The following is a 23,054-nucleotide window of genomic DNA, read 5'->3' as shown; positions in this document are numbered from 1 at the left end:
AAAGTCAACCAATGTAACAAGTAAGATTGACAGAATTTATATATCACAGAATTATTATGGTGCTGAGCCCAAAATAAAATTGGTCATTTGAAATTGAAGAATTGGGCACTCTAAATTAAAGTCAGCACCAGTAAATAGCCTGCGGAAAATTGGACCAAAGTTTGAACATACAGAACTCAGACAGGTTGCTGAGGCATGTCTAAATCAGCCGTATCGATAACCCATCAACAGATCATCGCTCCTATTTGACATGCACCAGCCTATTGTCCACATGTCCACAGCCTAGTTGGGGCCTAGGCACCCAGGGTATGTTCAAGTGTCCTGTCAACAAGTCATCAACTGGACCATTGAGTGCTGAGCCCCCACCCCTGCTTTCCTGAGGCCAATGGCAGATGGGAAAAAGCACGAGGTCACAGGGGGATAAAATAAGCATTCCGGACACTTGGGAGCGAAGTCTCGGGATGGGAGAGAACCAAGGCCAGACCAAACCAAAGAAGGAAGGAAGAAAGAAAGGAAGAAACAGCCAGCGAGAATCACCTTCGCAAAGGCAAATCAGAGGGACTCACAGAGTGGCTCTACAGCTTATCAAGCATCTTTATGGGTAGTATAGCCAAATCCTGGGTGTTCCTTGTATACATTGTGGGTAATTTATGGGTTAACGATATTTAATAAAGTTTGTTAAATTATATATCTCCATCCATACTTTGTTCTTCTTATAAATAAAGGCACCTGGGTAAAACTTTGATTAAGAAGATGATTGAAGTATCTGAATTGGACAGACACAATATTATCATAATGTAACCCGTAAGTTTCTTCTGTCTCTTTTTCACAGTCTGTAACTCAACAAAGGACACTTTATTTAAGTCCACAACTCAATCATGTTTTTTGTTAGCTGTAGGCATAATCCCATCTTCAAGTTCATTTCCCAAACACAATATGTAAATTTTCACTTTGAGATAACAGGGTCATTATGGCATCCCTGTAATTCATTTTTCCTCTGATCAAAATCTCTTTTAGCTATTTCATGAGATGCTTTTTATGTTCACACAAAAGGTTTCATACTTCTGCTTGGTATGATCTTTGAACAAATTTACTTCTACAAGTTTATTATTTAGACATTTCAAGTCTTCAGTCAAGTGTTCTACTTTCTATGACTGATTTTGTCATCAATTCTAGCTTTTCATTAGTAATCTCCTCTTCCGTACATGAAAGTTGGCTCTCTACATTGATCAAATTTTCCTTCAATTGTGTGTTATGAGCAATAAGCATCTCAATTACAGCCACAGTAATTTTTAGAAGTTGGTTAACATCAGCATAATCAAACTGTCTGATGCAATACATCATCACCATGCTGTTGTCTCAGCCAGCCAAATCATTATCAGAATAAAATCTGTCTTTACAATGTCTGGAAAACAAATTGCATCATCAGTCACATCAAGGACTGATCTGTCTCAGAGTTTCTCAACATCATAAGTCATTTTCATATTTTGTTGTAGAATTAAGGGAATACTTCTCCCTTTGTGATAAAACATTCAGAAACTCTCACAGCCTGACCCTTGAAAGAACAATTCTCTGGACTACCCTGAACCATATTGCCCTTTTTTGTAGATTATGAGGGAACACATTTTACCTATACCCCTGCTACAGTTTCAGTGACCATTCCTTCTTCTGATATAACCTTTGCTGAGGATTCCACAGGTATTCCTATCACTGCATTAGGTCTCATATTTAGTTTCCAGCAATTAGTTTTATTACGTCCAGCTTTATTACAATAGAAGCATACTATTTTCTTTACATCACTTTTACGTTCTAGCCTATCTCCTCTATTATTTTGGCATCCTTCTGTTTGCTCTCTACAACTTATTACTTTGTACATCACTAGATTTTTCATTCCTCCAATTTTCCTGTTGACTTTCAAATGACCATTTCCTCCCATGTAACTGTCCATGTGTGATTTCATAGGTATTAGTCAAAAATGTTGGATACAGGAGGGAAAATCTAGCCCATCATGGCTTCCCACATCTTAATTTAGTTTTTAAAAATCCAATAAGTCGAATTTGAGAAACATTCAAATGATCTTCGAGGGAAATAGATGGTGGAGTAAAAGAAAATATGTTGAAGGTAAGTGGACTTCCAGCCTTTGCCCACCTGCCCTTAGTGAAATAGAAGTAGTATGCGTGAGAAAGGAACAGAGGAAGTGAATGAAGAGTGAGTAACAGTAAAGGGAAGAGGTAGGTAAACAATGGGAGTGAGTGGTTAAATGGAAAGCATGTAACAGTGGGAAGGCAAAGGTATAAGATATAAAGGAATAATAATGGTACGAAGAGCTTAAAGGGCTGTGTGAGGGAATTAAGACATCACACCCTTTTTAATAAAATATAATAGATGTTCTCATTACCATTTCTAAAATTTATAAGTTAGACAAAAATTTTTTTCAATGCTGAATCAATATTTGTCCATGATACCTGGCAGTTTCAAAGAAAGTTGAACCTTGTTATCTCTGTTGAGAAACTAACAACCCCCTATAGGCTGTACAAACCAAGTTCAAACAGAACTATATGAAAGTCATCTGCATTTCATGACCTAGGTTGGCCAACTGGAGTATACACTTCTCCCAGGACAAAGGGCCCCGCAAACTTCCTTTCAATTCTTAATGGTTGGGAACTTTAACAATCTTGGGGACCCAGATGAGGAATGCACATCCTTGTCAAAGACAATGTGGAGAGGTGGAAGTCATGTGACATATTTGTGAAATGAGTAATATTGGATTGTGGAACTTGAGCTCAGTCTGCTGTCAAATATCCTATAAGCAGCATCACAGAAAATGGGCTCTGAGGAGGTTTAGACACCAGGTCCCCATCCACTACTGGGAATTTAGTATCGTCATTGACAAGACTGAATCATCTCTCCATGCTCATCACGTTGTGTGAAATAAAGTGAATTATACAGTATAGATTTTCGGCCAGTCCACCTCCATGAAGAGATATCTCATTGGACTGTGATTGTGGCTCTGGAACCCATGTGAAGCTCTATTTCCTTCCTGTCTGGTCGCACTGTAAATTTTTCTTTTCTCTATCCCTCTTTTACAGTACAGATGCAAAGGGGGCAATGTTGTACTACCCCTCCTCCCTCGAGTTTTTGAGGTTTGTGCAAATAAACTAAGTTCATTCTATCTCAAATTTAACAGGAAACTCAATCACATCAAAACCAAGGGGTTGGGAATACACCACTACTTAAACCGAAGCAAATCAAAAACACCTTTCTATTTATGGACAGGTAGCTAGAGAAGAAATTAGTGCAATTTAAATTAACACCACCCCTCCTGTCCAGAACTGGTGTTACCAAAAAAGTAGCCTGCAGCCAGTTCTGGGTCATCTCCCTGCACACCATCCTATACCAAGCCATCCAACATTTCTCATCTGAAAGGGAAGAAGAAAAAAGGACAAGACTGGAAGAAATAAAAGGAAAAAGGGAGGAGTGGGAAGCCAAAGGTGAGGGGTTTGTCGTATGAAGAGAGATTGAACAATTTAGGCCTATACGCTCTGGAATTTAGAAGAATGAGCAGAGATTAAATTGAGGTATATAAGATGGGGTGGCACGGTAGCACAGTGGTTAACACTGCTGCCTCACAGCACCAGGGACCCAGGTTCAATTCCTGGCTTGGGTCACTGTCTGTGTGGAGCTTGCATATTTTCCCTGTGTCTGTGTGGGTTTCCTCTGAGTACTCCAGTTTCCTCCCACATTCTGAAAGACGTGCTAGTTAGGTGCATTGACCCGAACAGGTGCCATAGTGTGGCAGCTAGGGAAATTTCGCAGTACCTTCATTGCCTTACTTGTGATTAATAAATAAACTTTAGTGATAAAAAGTATGGATAAAGTAGATATGGAGTGGAAGCTTCCTCTTATGGGGCATTTCTAGGACAAGACATCACAGTTTTAGGATAAGAAATAGCAAATTTAAAACAGTGTTGAGGAGAAACTACTTCTCCCAAAAGATTGTGAATCTGTGGAATTCACTACCCCAAAGTGTGGTGGATGCTGGGACAGTGAATAAGTTTAAGGAGGAGTTAGATTTTTAATTAAAAATGGGTTGAAGGGTTATGGGAGAAGGCAAGAAAATGGGGATGAGGAACACACCAGCTACAATGGAATCGCAGAGTGGACTCAATGGGCTGAATGGTCTAATTCTGTTCCTGTATCTTATGAATTTATAAGGAGAGAAAGGGTGAGAAATTATTACAGATAGACATTGGGAAGTGGGAAGAGAGAGATTTTCCAACTTACTGGCTGCAACCCGATAGAAGTCCAGTATTATCTGAATAGTTCATAATTTCCAATGCAGTAAGGGAATGATTTCACAGATTAAATAACAGATGTAATTAAATTGTGATGGGTTTGATGTTAATCGCATTCAGGAAATTGTCATACAGTGTGAACTGTTAACTGATAATTAGCTATTGTTAATTCTATTTTTATTATAGTTAATTGTCATGTTTCTTGGCTAAAGAAATCTTAGAAACAGCAACTAAATGAATAGTATTTCTTAGGATTGTTTATTTTAGGTCATACAATTGCTGTCAACTAGCAGTGACCTAATACAGTATAACAGCCTCCTGAATGCAATGATCATTAGAAGTACTTAAGTGTGCAAAAATTACATATGTTTAATATTCTGGTTTTAAAACAATGTGAGCTGACAAATAAACAAGCAGGCATATTTTTCTCTCAAAGAGGACAAATTGTGTTCTTTGTGTACTTTAATGACTATCAATCAAACTGACAGCTGTGGGCAATTTCACAAAACCCTCTCTCATTAGAGACAAATGTAGCACCAGTCACTTATTGGTCTTTTATTTTTCTCTGGCACATCAACACCTCTTTTATTTATTGGTGGCACAATCAACACTGCAATGAAGTTACTGTGAAAATCCCCTACTCACCATACTCTGCCACCTGTTTGGGAACACTGAGCATCGCCAATGTACCTAACCAGCATGCGTTTCGGACTGTGGGAGGAAACCGGAGCACCCGGATGAAACCCGCGTAGACACGGGGACAATGTGCAGACTCCATACAGACAGTGACACAAGCTGGAAATTGAACCCAGGTCCCTGGCGCTGTGAGATAGCACTGCCAACCACTGTGCCACACTGGTGCCCATTTATAAATAATGCACTTTTAACAAATAGGAGCATTTTGTGTGTATAAATGTATATATATTTAAAAATAATCAAAGAGTGATTAGATAAGGAAGATCAGTTGTCAAAATGAAATGGGAGAGCTGGATTTGAAGGAACATTACATTGAAACCTACTGTTAAACCTTCATCCATGCCTTTGTTACTTCCAGATTCAATCACTCCAACAATCTCCTGCCAGCCTCTCATCTTTCACCTTCTGTAAACTTGAGCACACCAAAAATTCTTCTGCCCGAATCCTAACTTGCACCAATAATTCCATAAGTTTTAAGATGTTTGTGGATAAGGACAAAGGTGGTCCTCGGGCAAAGGTGTTAAATTGGGGGAAGGCTAACTACAACAACATTAGGCAGGATCTGGGGGGCATGGATTGGGGGAGGCTGTTTGAGGGTAAATCAATATCTGACAAGTGTTGTAAACCTCTATGATTCTAAGTGTTAGTCTTTCAAATGCCAGTTGATTGGAATTCAAGACCTGCATAAACCTGGGAGGATGAAGGATAAGTGTGGCAAGTATCAGGAACTCTGGATAATGAAGGATATTATGAGCTTTGTCAAAAAGAAAAAGGAAGCATTCATAAGCTCTAAAAGGCTCAGGACAGATGAAGCTCTTGAAGAATATAAAGAACAAGATCCCCCCTCATCCTTCTAAACTCCAACGAGTACAAACCCAGTCTATTCAGCCTCTCTTCATAGTTCAACCCCCTCATCTCCGGTATCAGCCTAGTGAACCTCCTCTGCACTCCTTCCAAGGCCAAAATATCCTTGCACAAGTGCAGCGACCAAAACTGCACACAGTACTCCAGCTGCGTCCTCACCAGTGCCCTGTACAGTTGCAGCAAGACCTCCCTCCTTTTATATTCTATCCCCCTCACTATAAAGGCCAGCATCCCATTTGCCTTCCTGATCACCTGCTGCACCTGCAGACTGGATTTTTGCGACTCATGCACAAGGACCCCCAGGTCCCTTTGCACCATAGCATGCTGCAGCTTTTCGGCCTTTAAATAGTAATCCCTCCTACTATTATTCCTGCCAAAGTGGATAACCTCACAGTTGCTAACATTGTACTCCATCTGCCAGGTCCTCACCCACTCGCTCAGCCTCAGCCTATCTAGATCCCTCTGCAGACTTTCCACACCCTCCGCACAATTTGCTTTTCCACTTATCTTTGTGTCATCAGCAAATTTCGACACCCTACACTCAGCCCCCTCCTCCAGATCATCTATATAAATGGTAAATAGTTGAGGCCCTAGCACCGATCCCTGCGGCACTCCACTAGTCACCAACCGCCAATCAGAATAGCACCCACTGATACCAACTCTCTGCCTCCTATTAGACAACCAATCCTCTATCCACACTAACACCTTACCCCCAACTCCATGCCCCCTAACCTTCTGATACCGGAGATGAGGGGGTTGAACTATGAAGAGAGGCTGAATAGACTGGGTTTGTACTCGTTGGAGTTTAGAAGGATGAGGGGGGATCTTATAGAGATGTATAAGATAATGAAGGGGATGGATAGGGTAGAGGTAGAGAGATTCTTCCCGCTCAGAGAGGACAGCAGGACTAGAGGGCACAACCTCAAGATAAGGGGGGGGGGCAGTTTAGAACAGAGTTGAGGAGGAACTTCTTCACTCAAAGGGGGGTGAATCTCTGGAATTCTCTGCCCATTGAAGTGGTGGAGGCTACCTCGCTAAATATATTTAAGACACGGATAGATAGGTTTTTGGTAGGCAAGGGAATTAAGGGTTATGGGGAGAAAGCGGGAAAGTGGAACTGAGCCACTTCAGATCAGCCATGATCTTATTGAATGGTGGGGCAGGCTCGAAGGGCTAGATGGCCTACTCCTGTTCCTATTTCTTATGTTCTTATGTTCATATTAACGTAGGAAAGAACTTAAGGAAGGAGTTTGGAGGGCTAAAAGTGGTCATGAAAAGTCCTTGGCAAACAGGGTTAAGGAAAATCCTCAGGTATTTTATATGTATGTAAAGAGCCAGAGGGTAGCCAGGGAAATAGTTGGTCCACTTAAGGATAATGAAGGAAATCTATGCATGGAACCAGAGGAAAGGGGTGAGATACTGAATGAAGAGTTTGCCTCAATATTCACCAAAGAGAAGGACTTATGGATGAGGAGCCCAGGGTAGGGTGTATAGATATTCTGGGTCATGTTGATATCAAAAAGGAGGAGGTATTGTGTGTCTTAAAAAGCATTAAAGTAGATAAGTCCCCAGGTCTGATGGGTTCTACCCCAGAATACTGAGGGAGGTAAGAATGGAAATTGCTGAGGGCCTTGACAGAAATCTTTACATTTTCATTGGCTACAGGTGAAGTTCCAGAGGACTGGAGGGTAGCCAATGTTGTTCCATTATTTAAGAAGGGCAGCAGAGATAATCCAGGAAATTATAGGCTGGTGAGCATTACGTCAGTGGTAAGGAAATAATTGGAAAAGACTTTTAGGGACAGGATTTACTCAGATTTGGAAACACATGGATTTATTAGTGATAGACAGCATGGTTTTGTGAAGGGGAGATGTGCCTCACTAACTTGATCGAGTTTTTTGAGGAAGTGAAAAAGATGATAGATGAGGGAAAGGCAGTGGATGTTGCAGACATGAACTGCAGTAAAGCTTCTGACAAAGTACCCCATGGTAAACTGGTATGAAATGTGAAGTCACATGGGATCAGAGGAGAGCTGGCAAGACTGATACAGAACTGGCTTGGCCATAGAAGACATACGGTTGCAGTAGAGGGGTGCTTTTTTGACTGGAAGGCTGTGACTAGGGGTGTTCCACAGGAATCAGTTCTGGGACGTTATAGTATATATAAATGACTTGGAGGAAAATGTAGTTGGTTTGATTAGTAAGTTCGCAGACGACACAAAAATTGGTGGAGTTGCGGATAATGAAGAGGATTGTCAGACGATACAGCAAAATATAGACTGGTTGGAGACTTGGCCGGACAAATGGCAGATGGGGTTTAATCCGGACAAATGTGAGATAATACATTTTGGAAGGTCCAATGCATGCAGGAATTATATAGTAAATGGTAGTACATGTCCACTGCTCGCTGAAAGTGGCAACGCAGGTGGATGAGATTGTCAAGAAAGCATACGGCATGCTTGCCTTCATTGGTTGGGGCATTGAGTATAAAAATTGGCAGGTCATGCTGCAGCTGCACAGAACATTAGTTAGGCCTCATTTAGAATATTGTGCACAATTCTGTTTGCCACACTACCAGAAGGATGTGGAGGATTTGGAGACGGTACAGAAGAGGTTTACCAGGATGTTGCCTGGTTTGGTGAGTATTAGCTATGAGGAAAGGTTGGATAATCTTGGTTTGTTCTCACTGGAACGATGGAGATTGAGGGGTGACCTGATAGAGAGAGGTTTACAAGATTATAACTGGCACGGACAGAGTGGATAGTCAGATTTTCTTTCCTAGGGTCGAAAAATCAAGTACCGGGGGAATAGGTTTAAGGTGTGTGGGGAAAAGTTTAGAGGAGCTGTGTGAGACAAGTTTTTTTTACACAGAGGGTGGTGAATGTCTGGAACATGCTGCCTGTGGAGTGGTGGAAGCAGGTACGATAGTAGCATTTAAGGGGCAACAAATACATGAATAGGACAGGAATGGAAGGATATAGATTCTGTAAGTGCATACAGTTTTAGTTTAGGCAGGCATCATGATCAGTGCAGGTTTGGAAGGCTGAAGGGCCTGTTCCTGTGCTGCACTTTTCTTTGCTCATTAAGTCCCGTTCTCCCATTATCCTGTATTGACCGACCTCCTAATCCAGCAAAGACTCTAATTTAAAGTTCTCACCTCTCTCAATCTCGTCTCATTGTACAATTGCCCAAGAACTCTGTGCTCCACCAATTCTAGCATCTTGTGCATTTGTAATTCTCTTCCACACATCACTGGCAGCCATACAGTCAGCTGCCTAGGCCTGAAGCACCGGAAATGCCTTCCTAAAGCCTCTCGTTCCTCCATTAAGACATTCCTTCAATTTTTTCCATTTGACCAAGCATCTGATAACATGTCTGTAAAGTGCCGAAGGAAATGTACTGTATTAAAGGGTGTTATACATATGCAAGTTTTTGTTATTTTTGCGTTGAGAAAGAAAGTAATAAAAGAAGAAAAATGAAGAAAGAAACGCTAACTGACAAACTAGAATTCAGATTGTCTTAGGCGCAGCACTTGTCAAGTCTCATCTTCCAGTTGGTCTTATTTTTGTCCATTTCCACTCTTTAACCAATAGTTAAACTGAAATATACAGTTGTTCGTGTGCAATGGGGAGCGTTTGCTGCATGGATTGTCTGTGTGGATTATAATCAGCATGCAAATGTCATGTAAAAATGATAAACACAGATAATTAAGGGCAAAGCCTACACTCTGTTGATCTACATGTACAGTGTTGCAAATTCACTCATGGAAAAGCTACAAAACTGTCCTTACATGCAATATTTGGGAAAAGACAATAGCAGTTGTCATAGTAACAGCTGTGACAATCATTTTCTTTTGCAATAGGCAGACTAACATGAATTTCTAATTAAGCTCTGATGTATAATATATATACATAAAATATATCAAAGATTTGGATGTTTTAATTAAGGCAATAATTGGATTATTTTTAAAAGCAGGTTTTGTAACTTGTGCTAAGATTAACCTGACATTTGTAGATCAATATTTCATATGTTTTATATGATGCATTTTTCAATTACACAAGAGGCTTGAAAGCAAACAGCCTTTAACTTTGATGGAATGGAACTGATTTTAACTTCATGCCAAAATCAGTTAGAATTGCTTGGTTAGCACTGGTGAACGGCCCATTGCCACTTTCTCAGGGGTCTATTCTTGGCTGGCTGAAGTGCCTACTTGTTTCAAGTGTTAGATCTCTTTTTAATGTACAAATTTTAAGGCTTAGAATCCCCAGTAGTCAGTTTAGACTAGAACTGTTTGGTGTGTGCAAATAGCTGCGCTGACAAAAGAACTCAAGAGGCAAAACAAAGGTGAATTTAAAATGATTTTTGTAGAAACAGGAGGTGAGTACCACTCTTTCAGTTCGAGAAACAATCTGGGTTCAACCACTCTGCTTCCCCTTCCTCTTTGACTCTGATCCTCCAAGGTTTGAGACTTAGGAGGATCAGTGAGTCTCAGTGAGTCATACAGCGTGTTTGAATCAGGACTATGGATAAACATGGTATATCAGCATAAGCAGGAACTGATGTGTAGAGTTCATTTCACGGAGAATAGGAATCAGCTTAGCTCATAAAGAGAGTCAAGTTGGCCCTATTTTACCATTTTGATTCTAAGTGCTGGGCGGATTTGAATCTGGGAGTGTTTCAGATCTGACTTTTAGACCTGTTCTCCAGTGCCCCCAGACGTATTCTGCCTGAAGAAATATCAGCAAGTCCGAATCATACTGCACAATCCTGTGGGCGGGACTGAACACGCCCGAAACCCTGCAGCTCTGATTGGTGCCTCCAATCATGGCAAAGGGGGTTGCAGAAGGCACTTGCTGCAGCCATTGAGAGCTGGCCCCCTGACTCAAATGGCCATCACAGGGGCTCAACGACCATGAATAGGACGTAGGTGGTCCTCCAGCACTGGCAGTGCCAGAGTTTCTGGAATTCACTGCAGAAGTACCGCCATCCCATGGACTGACCCAGGGGCCCACAGGAACCCCAAGGGAGGAGGAAGGGCTCGAGCCCATGCCAGAGCCTTCCAGCCAGGAGATGTGGCTTGGTTACACCTTCTGACTCCCCGCTTCCTGACACGGTGGCATCTCAGGGGCAGCAGGATGAAGAGGGTGGCATGGAAACATCCCAGACACCTGGAAGTAGGCCAAGGCACTCAAGGTCCAGGGCCTCCAGAGGACATCCACCATGTGCATCACAGGTAAGCAACTGACCCCCTACACCTCTAATGTCCATTCTGGGGAGTCACATAGCGGTAGGCTACGTAAGGTTAGGAAATTGTAATTGCACTGACATGGCATGGGTGAAGGGCTGTCCTAGTTAGAAAGATATTTAAGCACCTTAACATTTTCTGTTCACAAGTTTTTATGTTAGAATATCTTATTTAAACACCTTTATTGCAATTAAATGCTTTTTCATCACTTACCTGTGACTGATTTATCTTGAATTGGAATCCTCTTCCATTGATGATCGCCGGAACCATGTTTCATGTTGTTGTCAGTTGGGGAGGCCCCTCAATCACTGAAAAAAGGAAGCCATTGTTTCCCCAGACCCTCCTATCCCTACCCCACCTACCCCAGAGCCTTGTATGGGGGTTTCAGGTCCCTTACCCACTACACAGTCATCAGCCCAGGGGCCAGCGTGCATGCGGAGCTCTGATTAGAGTCAGGCTAGTTTGCACCAGGGCATCATTATAATGGTGCCTAGCGAGTCGTCATCACCCTCCCGCCTGCCAAAAAGCTCACTAACAGAGTCCCAGGCCCACCACTCTGCTTTGACAATGTGAGAATATAGAAGGAATTTGGGGTGAGAATGATGGAACCCACAGACACAAACCCCTAGTGAGTGAACCGCCTGGTCATCACGGCCTCCCTTGCCACCCTTGCGTGCCTCATTGGGCTGCCAGCCCTCCAGCACCTGGTTATTGTTCCTCGGCATGCACTTCCTCTTCTTCCTCTTCCTGTGGTTATCCTCTCCAGTGACGCCTGGCTGGTCATCCTCCACATCCTCCTCCAATAGGTCACCTCACTGTAGTGCCGGATTGTGCAGGGCACAGCACACGACCACTATGCGGGAAGAGATCACAGGGCTGTATTGGAGGGCCCCACCAGATTGATCCAGGAATCTGAATTGCATTTTGAAGAGCCCAATGCACCTCTCCACCATCACATAGGTGGCTACATGGGCCTCATTATAGCGGGTCTCCGCCTAGACACAGGCCTCCGCACAGGTGTCATCAGGTATGTCCGAAGCAGGTAACCCATATCATCCAGGAGCCACTCCCGCAGCCTGGGGTCCTCCTCAGATGCCTCCAGGATGTCCAAGCTCCTGACAATGAAGCTGTCATGCACCCTGCCTGGGTGTCTTGTGCAGACATGCATAATATTCATGTTGTGGTCACATACTACTTGAACATTCAAGGAATGGAACCCCTTTCTGTTGATGAATCTTTGCGGATTCTGTGGGGGGGCCTCAAGGGCGACATGGGTGCAGTCGATGGCCCCCTGAACTTCAGGCATCCCCACAATGGTTGCAAACCCTGCAGCCTGGTCTCCCTGATGGGCCTGGTCCAATTAAATTTGATGTACTCCCCTGCCCGGGCATACAGGGCTTCTGTGACCTGCTTGACACAGGTGTGCACGGCTGAATGGGAGACGCCACAGACATCTCCGCTCGGGGTCTGGAAGGAGCCAGTCGCATAAAAGTTCAGAGCAGCTGTCAATTTGACAGCCACCAAGAGTGGGTGCCACCGCCGCCGCCGCCCCCCACCACCACCCCACCTACCCCCCCGGCCACTAGGTCTTCCAGCAGGTTGCACAGGTGTTGCACTGTCTGCTTTCGGAGGCAGAGACGTCGACGGCACAGGGTGTCCACTTTTCAAATGACATTCGTGCACGGAACTGCCGGGGTCTCTGCTCCCTCCTTCTCTTTCACCCCACCCCCTCTGGGTGAATGGTGGCCACCGCCTACCTCTCGTGGTCGTCTCCTTCTACTCCTGCAAGTGATAAGGCCTGGGCCTCCTGGGCCCACAGTTTTTCCTCCAGCTCTTCCTCCTCAGCTCCAGCAGCAACCAAAAGAACAGCAAGATCAATTGGTTGCATCACAATCATAGAAATCCCACAGTACACAGGGAGGCCATTCAGCCCATCGAGTCTGCACCGACCACAATCCTACCCAGGTCCTACCCCCATATCCCTACATATTTACCCGCTAATCCCTCTAACCTGTGCATATCAGGACACCAAGGGTAATTTTAGCACGGCCAATCAACTTAACCCGGACATCTTTGGACTGTGGGAGGAAACCGAAGCACCCAGAGGAAACCCACATAGACACGAGGAGAATGTGCAAACTCCACACAGACAATGACCCAAGCCGGGATTCGAACCCAGGTCCCTGGAGCTGTGAAGCAGCAGCGCTAACCACTGTGCTACCATGCCGCCACAAAAACCATCTCGTCACTCTGAAGAGGGGACACGGGGAGGGGAAACTGGAGAGGAACACATGTGGAGATTAAGGAATGCTGTTTGCCCCTCACACATCAACGGTCATTGTCCATACCCCCAATTCCCCCAGCCATATGTTCCCCACAATCACAGCCCCCCCAATTCCCCCAGCCACACGCTCCCTACAATCACAGCCCCCCAATTCCCCCAGCCACATGCTCACCACAATCACAGCCCCCCAATTCCCCCAGCCACATGCTCACCACAATCACAGCCCCCCCAATTCCCCCAGCCACATGCTCACCACAATCACAGCCCCCCAATTCCCCCAGCCACACACTCCCTACAATCACAGCCCCCCAATTCCCCCAGCCACATGTTTCCCACAATCACAGCCCCCCCAATTCCCCCAGCCACATGTTTCCCACAATCCCAGCTCCCCAATTCCCACAGCCACATGTTTCCCACAATCACAGCCCCCCAATTCCCCCAGCCACACGTTCCCACAATCACAGCTCCCCAATTCCCACAGCCACGTGTTCCCTACAATCCCAGCTCCCCCAATTCCCCCAGCCACATGCTCCCCACAATTACAGCTCCTTGAAAAGTTGAGAAGCTGCAACAATGCAATTTTCAAAGGCTTTGTGCACATCCTTCAGCTGGAAGTGAGCTGAGTGCACTAGGACCCAGCAGCACCGCGAGACGCGAGGTCAGTGCTGAGTCCCGGGTTCGTGCTGCAAGTTGGACATCAGAGAGCCTGCTGAGCAACAGCCCCCTACCTCCCACACACTTGCAGAGCTGTCACTGACCTGAGAAAGAAAATGGCTGCAATAAAAGGACATCCATGAGCAGCAGAGAGCTGTCTGAAGCTAAGGACTTACCTCCTCACTAAGCCTCATTGATGGGGCGTCTGAATCGGGTTTTTATGGAGCATGTCTGTTCCGCGTTGATTCCGGATTGGTGAACGCAGTGGTAAAGCGGGTAGTGTCGGCAAAGTTGGGCGTGCAGCCCATTAATTCAGTTTAAATGCACTTAAATGGCCATTGCACCCGTTTTGCGCACAGTCCCAATCATGGCCATTTTCAGGCCTTGGTAAAGGGGGAACTGTTGTAGAGGCGGACGCAGATCATACTACTCGCCTCAGGCACGACTGTACCAAATTATCATGCCCAAAAACGGGCACAACTTGATGGTTAAATCAAGCCCAGAATTTCCTTATATGTTGTTAATAAGTTATAAAATTTACATGTGTAATATCATGAGTTTTACATAAATTCCAGTCATGTATTTGTTGCAATTGTTGGTTATAATTTCATAATTAGTGTGACACATTGATTTAACTAATTGATTTCTGCCATTAAAAAAAAATTTAGAATGCATTAGGCATAAAAAGCTGCATTGAATGACAATGGAGTCATTGCAGCACAGAAGGAGGCTGTTCAGCCCATCAAGCCCATACTGGCTCTCTGTAGAGCAATCCAATAAGTCCTATTCCCTTGCACTTTCCACGTGGCACTGCAGGTATTTCCCTCAAGTATTCATTCAATTTCCTTTCCGCCTCCACCTCTTAAAGTTGTGATACCTGGTCATCACAATTAGCTGCTTAAAAATAGTTGTTCCTCACATATCACCAACCCAAAAATTTTAGTCTGTGCTTTCTATTCCTTGTATGGGCAGTGAACGAGAACAGGTTTTTTTTTAATTGCCTTATCCAAACCTGTCAAACTCTTGTACAGTTCTTTCAAATTTCTCCTCCTTTGTCCATCTCAACTTTCCCAAGCTAAACTTGGAACTAAAATCCCCCATTCCTGGAACCATTTTGGTAACCTCCTCTGCACCCCTTTCAAGGATCCTCACATCCTTCTTCAAATATGGTGACCAGATGCTCTAGTTGTGAACTTACCAGAGCTTTATACAGAGTTTCAGCATAACATTCCTGCTTTTGTGCTCTGTGCCTTTATCTCAATATGTCTTGCCATCTTTAAAGATTTATGTTCACAAATGCCAGGTCCCTTTGCCTCTGCACACTCTTTAGAACAGTGCCACTTACTCAATATTGTCTCTCTCTCCCTATCTCTTCTGCCAAAATGCATCGCCTCACTCATCTTTATTGAGTTCCATCTCCCGCTTTTTGCCAGCGCATTCTGCTAACCTAACTAAGTCCTGTTGCAGTCAATTAGTATCACCTTCACTCTTTGTCATTCATCCAAGTTTAGTATCATCGGCAAATTTTTAGAAGTTCACTCTGTACTCCATTATCTGACTCATTTATTTATATCAAAAAAAGAGTGGTCTTAGCACCGGCACTTGGCAAAACATCATTGCCTACCACTCTCCAGGCTGAAAAGTAACCATTTACCACAAATAAAAAAAGAAAATGTTGGAAAATCTCAGCAGGTCTGACATCATCTGTGGAGAGAGAATAGAGCCAACATTTCGAGTCTGGATGACCCTTCATCAGGGCCCCCTCCCATTCCCCTGATCTCCTGATTCCTCCCCCCCCAAGCCCTCACCAGCAGCCCTGACCCACCCTCCCATCCCCCTGCAGTCCAGTTCATCTCCCACCACCGCAGCCCTGATGCCCCCAGCAGGCTGCCCCACCCTCCACCCCAATGGCCAGCCCTGACACTGGCTTCCCTTCCTCTGTCACTAAGCCCAAAGTGCAGAGAGGCAGCAGGACCCTCCCCCACCCCACCCATCGAACGACCACCACCCCCCCCCCCCCCCCCAACCCCAGTAGCCGTGTCCCACTATCAGGCCCCATCGCCCCATCAGGCCTGTCCCCACTGTCCCCTAAGCTTGGTGGACAGTGCCAAGATGCCCCCTGGGCATTGGCACTTTGCCCCTTTAGCAGTCTCAGGGAGTCCTGACTGGCACGGTCAAGATGGCAATGACCAGAGGGCAACCCCCTGCCGGTGCCTGACACTTTAGGGGGGGCTTCGATTGCCACCCTACTCCCCCCACCCCAACTTCACTCCACCTTGGTCGGACCACCAGCGTTTTGCAAGTGGGGAACTATAGTAAACCTCTGGAGTGAACCACTCCTGGCTGGGAGTGGGGGTGGCGGGAAAGGCTGGCGAACCTGGAGACTTCAGTTCCAGGTGCACTAATGATATTCAAATACATTAAAGTCCCCATTTGAATAATTTATTTGGCACTGGAGATCCAGCTGCCAGAGATGCGGGGATGCTGTGGTGCCCAGTAGGGAGTCTGCAAAACGGCCTCCGTTAATCTCCTGGCCCACACCACTAGAAAAGCAGCGCAGCAGGCTGGGAGGATCACCCTCATAATTGCAATTTATAAAACACACTATAATTATTCATAACATTACTGTTATTGGATATTTGCATTGTTTTGAAACGATGTGGGGAAAATTTTAATTTTCACTGTCATAGCAGTAAATTTAGATTTCAAGGAAATCAGTCCAGTTCTGCAACAAACAGATGATATCCTTTGCCAGCTTAACAAAGAGGTGATGGACCTTTGTGTAATTGCTCCTGGATGGAAGTTGGAGTAGAAAGGCTGAGCTCCCTGGTGAAATGTGAATAATTTATATAAATCTACTGGCAGCATTTTCTGTCCACCTCACCAGCAATCTCTCACGCTGCTGAATGCAGCACACCACCATTACTCACCCCAGCGTCACTGCCTGGCACACAGGACTCACATACTGTGTCCAGATGTTCCACCTTATCTTCACACACTCCCTAGGGAGACAGTCAGCAATACAAAAGCTGCCCGGCCTGATGCTACTAGCAGGTAAAGTGGGTGGCAGCACCAAATTTACATGCTGCCTACATCCACAAGAACTGGTGTGGGCAGGTCACAAATTATAACCCTTGATTAAAGTCAGTTAGCACCAATTTTTCGCCCATGATGTACATTAGTTGAAAAAAATAGTCATGCTCATTTAAATTGTAGTTATGCCATTACAGGTTGGTAAAAGAATGAGATCTATCAATTTTAATTTTTAGAAAACTCATTCACGGGATGTGGGCATCACTAGTAGGTCAGCATTTACCACCCATCTCCAATTGCCCTTGATTGAGTGGAATGCCTTTAAGAGTTAACTATATTGCTGTGGATCTAGAATCACATGTAGGCCAGACCAGGTAAGGATGGCAGATTTCCTTCCCCAAAGGAATTAATGAACCAGATGGTAATCAACAATGGTTTCATGGTCATCATCACTTTTAATTCCAGATTTTTTTTAAATTCAAATTTTATCAAATGTACACTCACCTAACTGCATCAGGACAGAATAATTCATTAACTCACTTGAAGATTATGAAGGAGGTAACCCATAAAAATTCAGAAATATAGTGAATTTACAGTGTAGATCTCTGATAGTTTATGAACTCATAAATGAAGGATTAAAGCTTTCAGCCATAAATCATGGTATACACAGGATGAATTGAAAAGCATACCTGAAAGGATAAGAGAATCCTATCTCAATGTTCAGGTTACTTTCTGACTTGTTCACACAGTCCACACTGACTTTCAGTGCTCCAGAGTAGCCACCACATGTTGCAAATGCAAAGATTGCAAAAATCTGTCAAGAAACAAAATTTAGATATAGACATAGTTTGGTATTTTAAATGTAAATCTCGCACAGTACAATACTCTTTTCTATTGATAAGCTTGAATGGAGAATCTAAGTTGTAAATATTATACTGGCAACATGGTTCATTTGGAAAATTTGTGGACGTTGGTACAGTGATCAGAGTAGTTTGTGTTGTGTACTTATGGAAGTCAGTGATTAGCACGGCTGCCTCACAGCGTCAGGGACCTAGGTTCGATTCCCATTTTGGGTGACTGTGTGGAGTTCACACATTCTCCCTGTGTCTGCGTGGGTTTCGTCCACGTGCTCCGGTTTCCTCCCACACTCCAAAGATGTGCGAGTTAGGTGGATTGGCCACGATAAATTGTCCATTAGTGTCAGGGGGATTAACAGGATAAATATATGGAGTTACAGGCCTGTGGGGTCGCTGTCGGTGCAGGCTCGATGGTTCGAATGGCCTCCTTCTGCACTGCAGGGATTCTACGCTTCTATGAACTGACTGATATTCCTGACCATATTCAAGTGTGAAGTGAAGAAGAAATCACTGTATTAAGCAGCTGGCCCACATATTTCCTGCTCTGAGCAATGTAAATGGAAATCTGCTTAACAAGTCATTTCAAAAATATAGCTTCTTTTTCAGAATGAAATACTTAAGAGTGCACCACAGTTACAATAGACATTAGTCAAAGATTTAGTCTGTGAAAATATTTCTTTCATCCCCACCGAAGTCCTAATGTGAATTACAAAACACATACATTAATTCTCAGGGGTTAGTGTGGAGAACATCAAAAAATCCAAAATTAAATGTGTATTGAGACAAATAATAGAGACAAATAAATCCAAAATACATTCTGATTCCATTGTGTATTCAGAAAGTGATAAAGTACACTTCAATGAAGGGCAATATGACCAACCTCATTTCTTCCTTCACTTTCTCCCATGCCTATTTTCAGAAATAATTTGCCATGTTATGTTCCATTGACCAAGCTATTGATTGCAATAGTTTGCGTGCAGTGTTGACTTCCAAGCTGCATTGGTTCAAAAGACAGGAAGCTGTCAAAGATGTGCAGTGCTGTGGAAAACACAAACTGAAAACTAACTGAAAGTGATGTATTCTGGTATCTTTTGAAGTTTTGACCTTTGTTGATCATTTAAGAAATATTAACCCTGGAGGACTGAATGAATCTGGCAGAATAATAACTAAAGAATAGATGAATATCAGTATAGGCTTTCTTCCCTGTTTATTTGGGCTTGTGACATAAAAGCTGTAGAAAACCAGGATTTCCTATAGTCATAGGTTTTTATGGCATATAGTACAAAACAATTAAGCTTTAACCCTGATAATAAGCGGGTGAGATGCCTATCAGTTCAAATGAAAAACAGAAAAACTTCACATTGTCAGATCAACTAGTTCAAGCCAACGTGAGGAGTCAAATTCATTTTGCAAGAATTCTAATTACAAGCGTTAAGAATGTGACAATACAATTCTTCATTTACATATGTTTTCAACTAAATGGAAAACAAGTAAAAATCTAAAATCTTGGTGAACTTTCCAGAATCTTTTCACTGAGCATCTGATGATGATCTGGGATGGAGTTGATGGACCAAGTGGCCTCCAGTGTTATAAATAACATGGAGGAGGCCACTTCTGAACAGCAATGGAGAACAGAGAAAGTAGGCAGCTTCAACACCCCAAATGAAAACCTTTCCCCACTGGACACACAATCATATTATTAATGAATTCAGGTTGAGTAGGCTCTGGATGTTCTTGTGGGTGTCAGTTGCTTTTGATACCTGATTTGCATGCCAAACAGTTTAACTTTGATAAAAACATCACTGCGTTTGACAGGTGTCTGTAAGATTCACATATATTAAATAGCTCAAAGACATGATGGAATTTCTATTCCAATTACCTTGTGAATATATGGAACCAATTTTCTCTGGGACACCTGCTAGCTTAGATAGAAATGTAGGTATCCTTATGAAGTATTTACATTTTGGCCTAGAAATGTATTAGTGCTGTACTCATTTATCGGGTGCAAAACAGGTGCTCAAGTGTCCAGTCTGGTTGTCAGCATTCTGGAAGGATTATGATGCCAGCCATACTGGATTCGGTTATGCCTGCTCAGAGTGCACACTGGAAGTGTTAAAGGCTGATTACAAGATCTACCTCTAAATATCCTATGCTTGTTGCAGCAGCTTTTTTGACTTCCACCTGTCCCAGGGCCTGACTTACACATGGTATATAAACATGTACAGCAGGCCTTTGACACCAAAAGGCAGGAACACAGGAACCAGAATAGATCAGTCCTTCAAGCTTGTTTGCCAACTAATTAGACCATGGTTAATCTGTACTTTAAGTTTACATGCTTGATTTTGTTTCATATCACTTAAAACACTTGCCAAACAAGAAATGATCAATCTCAGTTTTGACATTTTCAACTGACCTAACCTCAACAGTTGCGAGATTCCAAATGTCCACTACCTTTTGTCTGAATAATTACCTCTTGAGCAGCTCAGTTATGATCTTAAACTAATACTCCTTTGTTCTGGACCTCTTATCACCAGAGAAAATTGTTTTTCCTATCCTATCAATCCAAAATCACTTTAAAACCTAAATTATATCGTGCCTTAATCTATACGTGGTAGGAATACAATTCAACTCTCTAAGCACTGATCTAATTGTGGTAAATCTGTGCTGCATATCCTCCAAGTTTTCCTGAACTGCAGTGCCCAAAACTGAAAGCAATACTCCAGTTGAGGCCTGAATAAATATCTAAATAACTGGGACTAGGGTTTCCAGGCAATTGTAATGTTTCCTGCAGCAGACTTCAGCCAAAATCAGTGCAACAACTGGAAAAGATCACAAAATCTTAACTGCAAATTGGGCTCAGGTCAACTCAAGTTTACACGATCTTCTTTGCTCATTTTGAAAGTACTATGTTAGAATCAGGTCCCTCCCACAAAACAGCAAAATACAAATTAATAATTTCACTGTGAGTTTCTGCTATTTTCTTCATTCTTTCATGGAATCTGAGTGCTATAGTAAAGCCAGCATTTGTCACCCATCCATAATTACTGTTGAGAAAATGGTGGTGATCCACGTTCTTGAAGTGCTGCAGTCCAAGTGGTATAGATACACCCATGGTGCCACTTGGAAGGAAGTTCCAGGTTTTGATCCAGCGACAATAGAGGAACAACAATATAGTTCCAAGTTAGGATGGTGCATGACTTGGAGAGGAACCTACAGGTGGTGTTTTTCCATATATCTGTCACTCTTGTCCTTTTAGGTGGTGGAGGTCATAGGTTTAGACGGTGCTGGTTTATAGATGGCACAACGGACCAATCGTGGAGGGACTGAATGTTTGAAGTTATGAATGTTGATGGTGGGGATAGTGTCATTGATGGTAACGTTGTTGAATGTCAAGGGGAGATGGCTAGATTAACTCTTGTTGGAGATAATCGTTGCCAGGCACTTGCGTGGTGCGTATATTACTGTCACTCGGCAGCCCAAGCCTGAATGCTGTCCTGATCATGCTAAATGCAGCAGATAGCTCCAGTATCAGAGAAGTTGCAACTGATATTGAATACTGTACAATCAAGAGTGAACCTCCCTCCTCTGACAGGAAAGTCATTGATGAACTAGCTGAAGATGGTTGAGCCTAGGAGACTACCGTTAGAAACTTCTGCAGTGATATCCAAGGACTAGGATGATTGGTCTCCAAAAACCACAATCATCCTCCTTTGTGGAGGGATTTCCCCCTGATTCCCACTGTCTTCAATTTTGCTAGGAATCCTTGATGCAACATTCAGACAAATGCAGTCTTGACATGAAGAGCAGTCACTCTCATCTCACCTCTGGAATTCAGCCCTCATGTCCATGTTTGAATGAAAACTATAATGAATTCCAGGGCTGAATGGCCCCAGCAGAATGCGCACACAGCATTTTTTCCTGTCTTCAGTCAGATGCCAGTATTGTAGCTTTAATTGTGTTTGTTTAAAAGTCTTTGAGGAGGCTTTGAAAACTAATATGGTTCTTTTGTGCACCAGACACTACTGGGTGCATTTTAAATGTTTTGAATGCAATTTGTTTCTAAAAATTTATGAAGGAAGCCTCTAATATACCCCAATCGAACCAGAAAATTGTATATTTTTAAGGGTCAGTTCCAGTCATTTAAGATAAGGTTATATATAGCAATGGATTGATGCTGTAATTAAAAATTAATCTTTGGGACAAGACATTCTCAGCTGCAATTGTCAAAGTGCGCTAAATTAATACCCTAAAATATATCAGGAATATTTTTAATGCAATTTTACTTTTTTAAATTACATTTTAATGTATCGACATATTGCCCAGCTGCGTGGCAGATTTTGCATTGCTGCTCTTCAAATGAGTTTAAGCGAAAACCCAATGGAACAAGTACATTTCAAACTGGCACGATTCTGGGCACATTACGAATTGGCAAGACCATTCATGCCCAAAGTGAAAACTCTACCCCAAGGAGCATTATTTTCTCCCCTTAGGATTCAACCCATCTTGAGAAAAAAATAACACTGCCTCAGTCTCTTTAGTCTGGCAGATCACTGACGTTCTATCCTTGGACTAACAGCTACATTCTTTTTCTCATGCATAGAAGGAGAAAACATTGGGTTTTGCTCACATTATACTCCAGCCAACAGAGATTTTGTGCTTATGTTATAACGGGCTAAAGTTCAGCCCAATGATTTTGAGGGCCAAGGGAACTGTGGAAGTGCCAAATGAAGCTCTGAGCAAGAGTTTTCAAAGAATAATTATTCTAGGAGTTTGCATAAAGAAAAAGCTCAGAAATCTCAGAAATGTCTTCCATAAATGTATTACAAAGTGATTATACCTGTCATCTTTGACAACGTAATTTGCCATAATAAGATCCTTTCCTATGCTATTGAATCACTCATGTATAGATACAGTGGGCTACATTTTCTGCCCATTAACTATGAATAGATGACAATTTGTTGCCATCGATCTAAATATAATTGGAAAATCATCTTTCGAAAGGCTTCAATCATTAAATCAAAATGTTCTAATTATCTTACCCATAGAAGAATTCATCAATCTTAATTTGTAATTCCTTAAAAAATATTGTCTGATGTAATGGAATGCCTGATGAAGTGTATCCCAGGA

At 43.0% G+C, this 23,054-nt stretch overlaps 1 protein-coding gene across 2 annotated transcripts in view; it reads right to left on the bottom strand.

The window, feature by feature from the left end:
* Nucleotides 1–23,054, bottom strand: part of synpra (synaptoporin a) — a 331,543-nt gene that overhangs the window by 78,329 nt on the left and 230,160 nt on the right. For both annotated transcript variants that reach the window (XM_080183135.1, XM_080183143.1), the window contains one exon: nt 17,760–17,884. In XM_080183135.1, the coding sequence (XP_080039261.1) occupies nt 17,760–17,884 (125 nt within the window). The remainder of the gene's footprint in view (nt 1–17,759; nt 17,885–23,054) is intronic.

Source organism: Carcharhinus amblyrhynchos, chromosome 3, assembly GCF_965287045.1.
Source record: "Carcharhinus amblyrhynchos chromosome 3, sCarAmb.v2.hapA, whole genome shotgun sequence".
NCBI classification, from domain to species: domain Eukaryota; kingdom Metazoa; phylum Chordata; class Chondrichthyes; order Carcharhiniformes; family Carcharhinidae; genus Carcharhinus; species Carcharhinus amblyrhynchos.
Note: the sequence above shows the minus strand (reverse complement) of the source record. Positions and strands in the feature narration are given on the sequence as shown.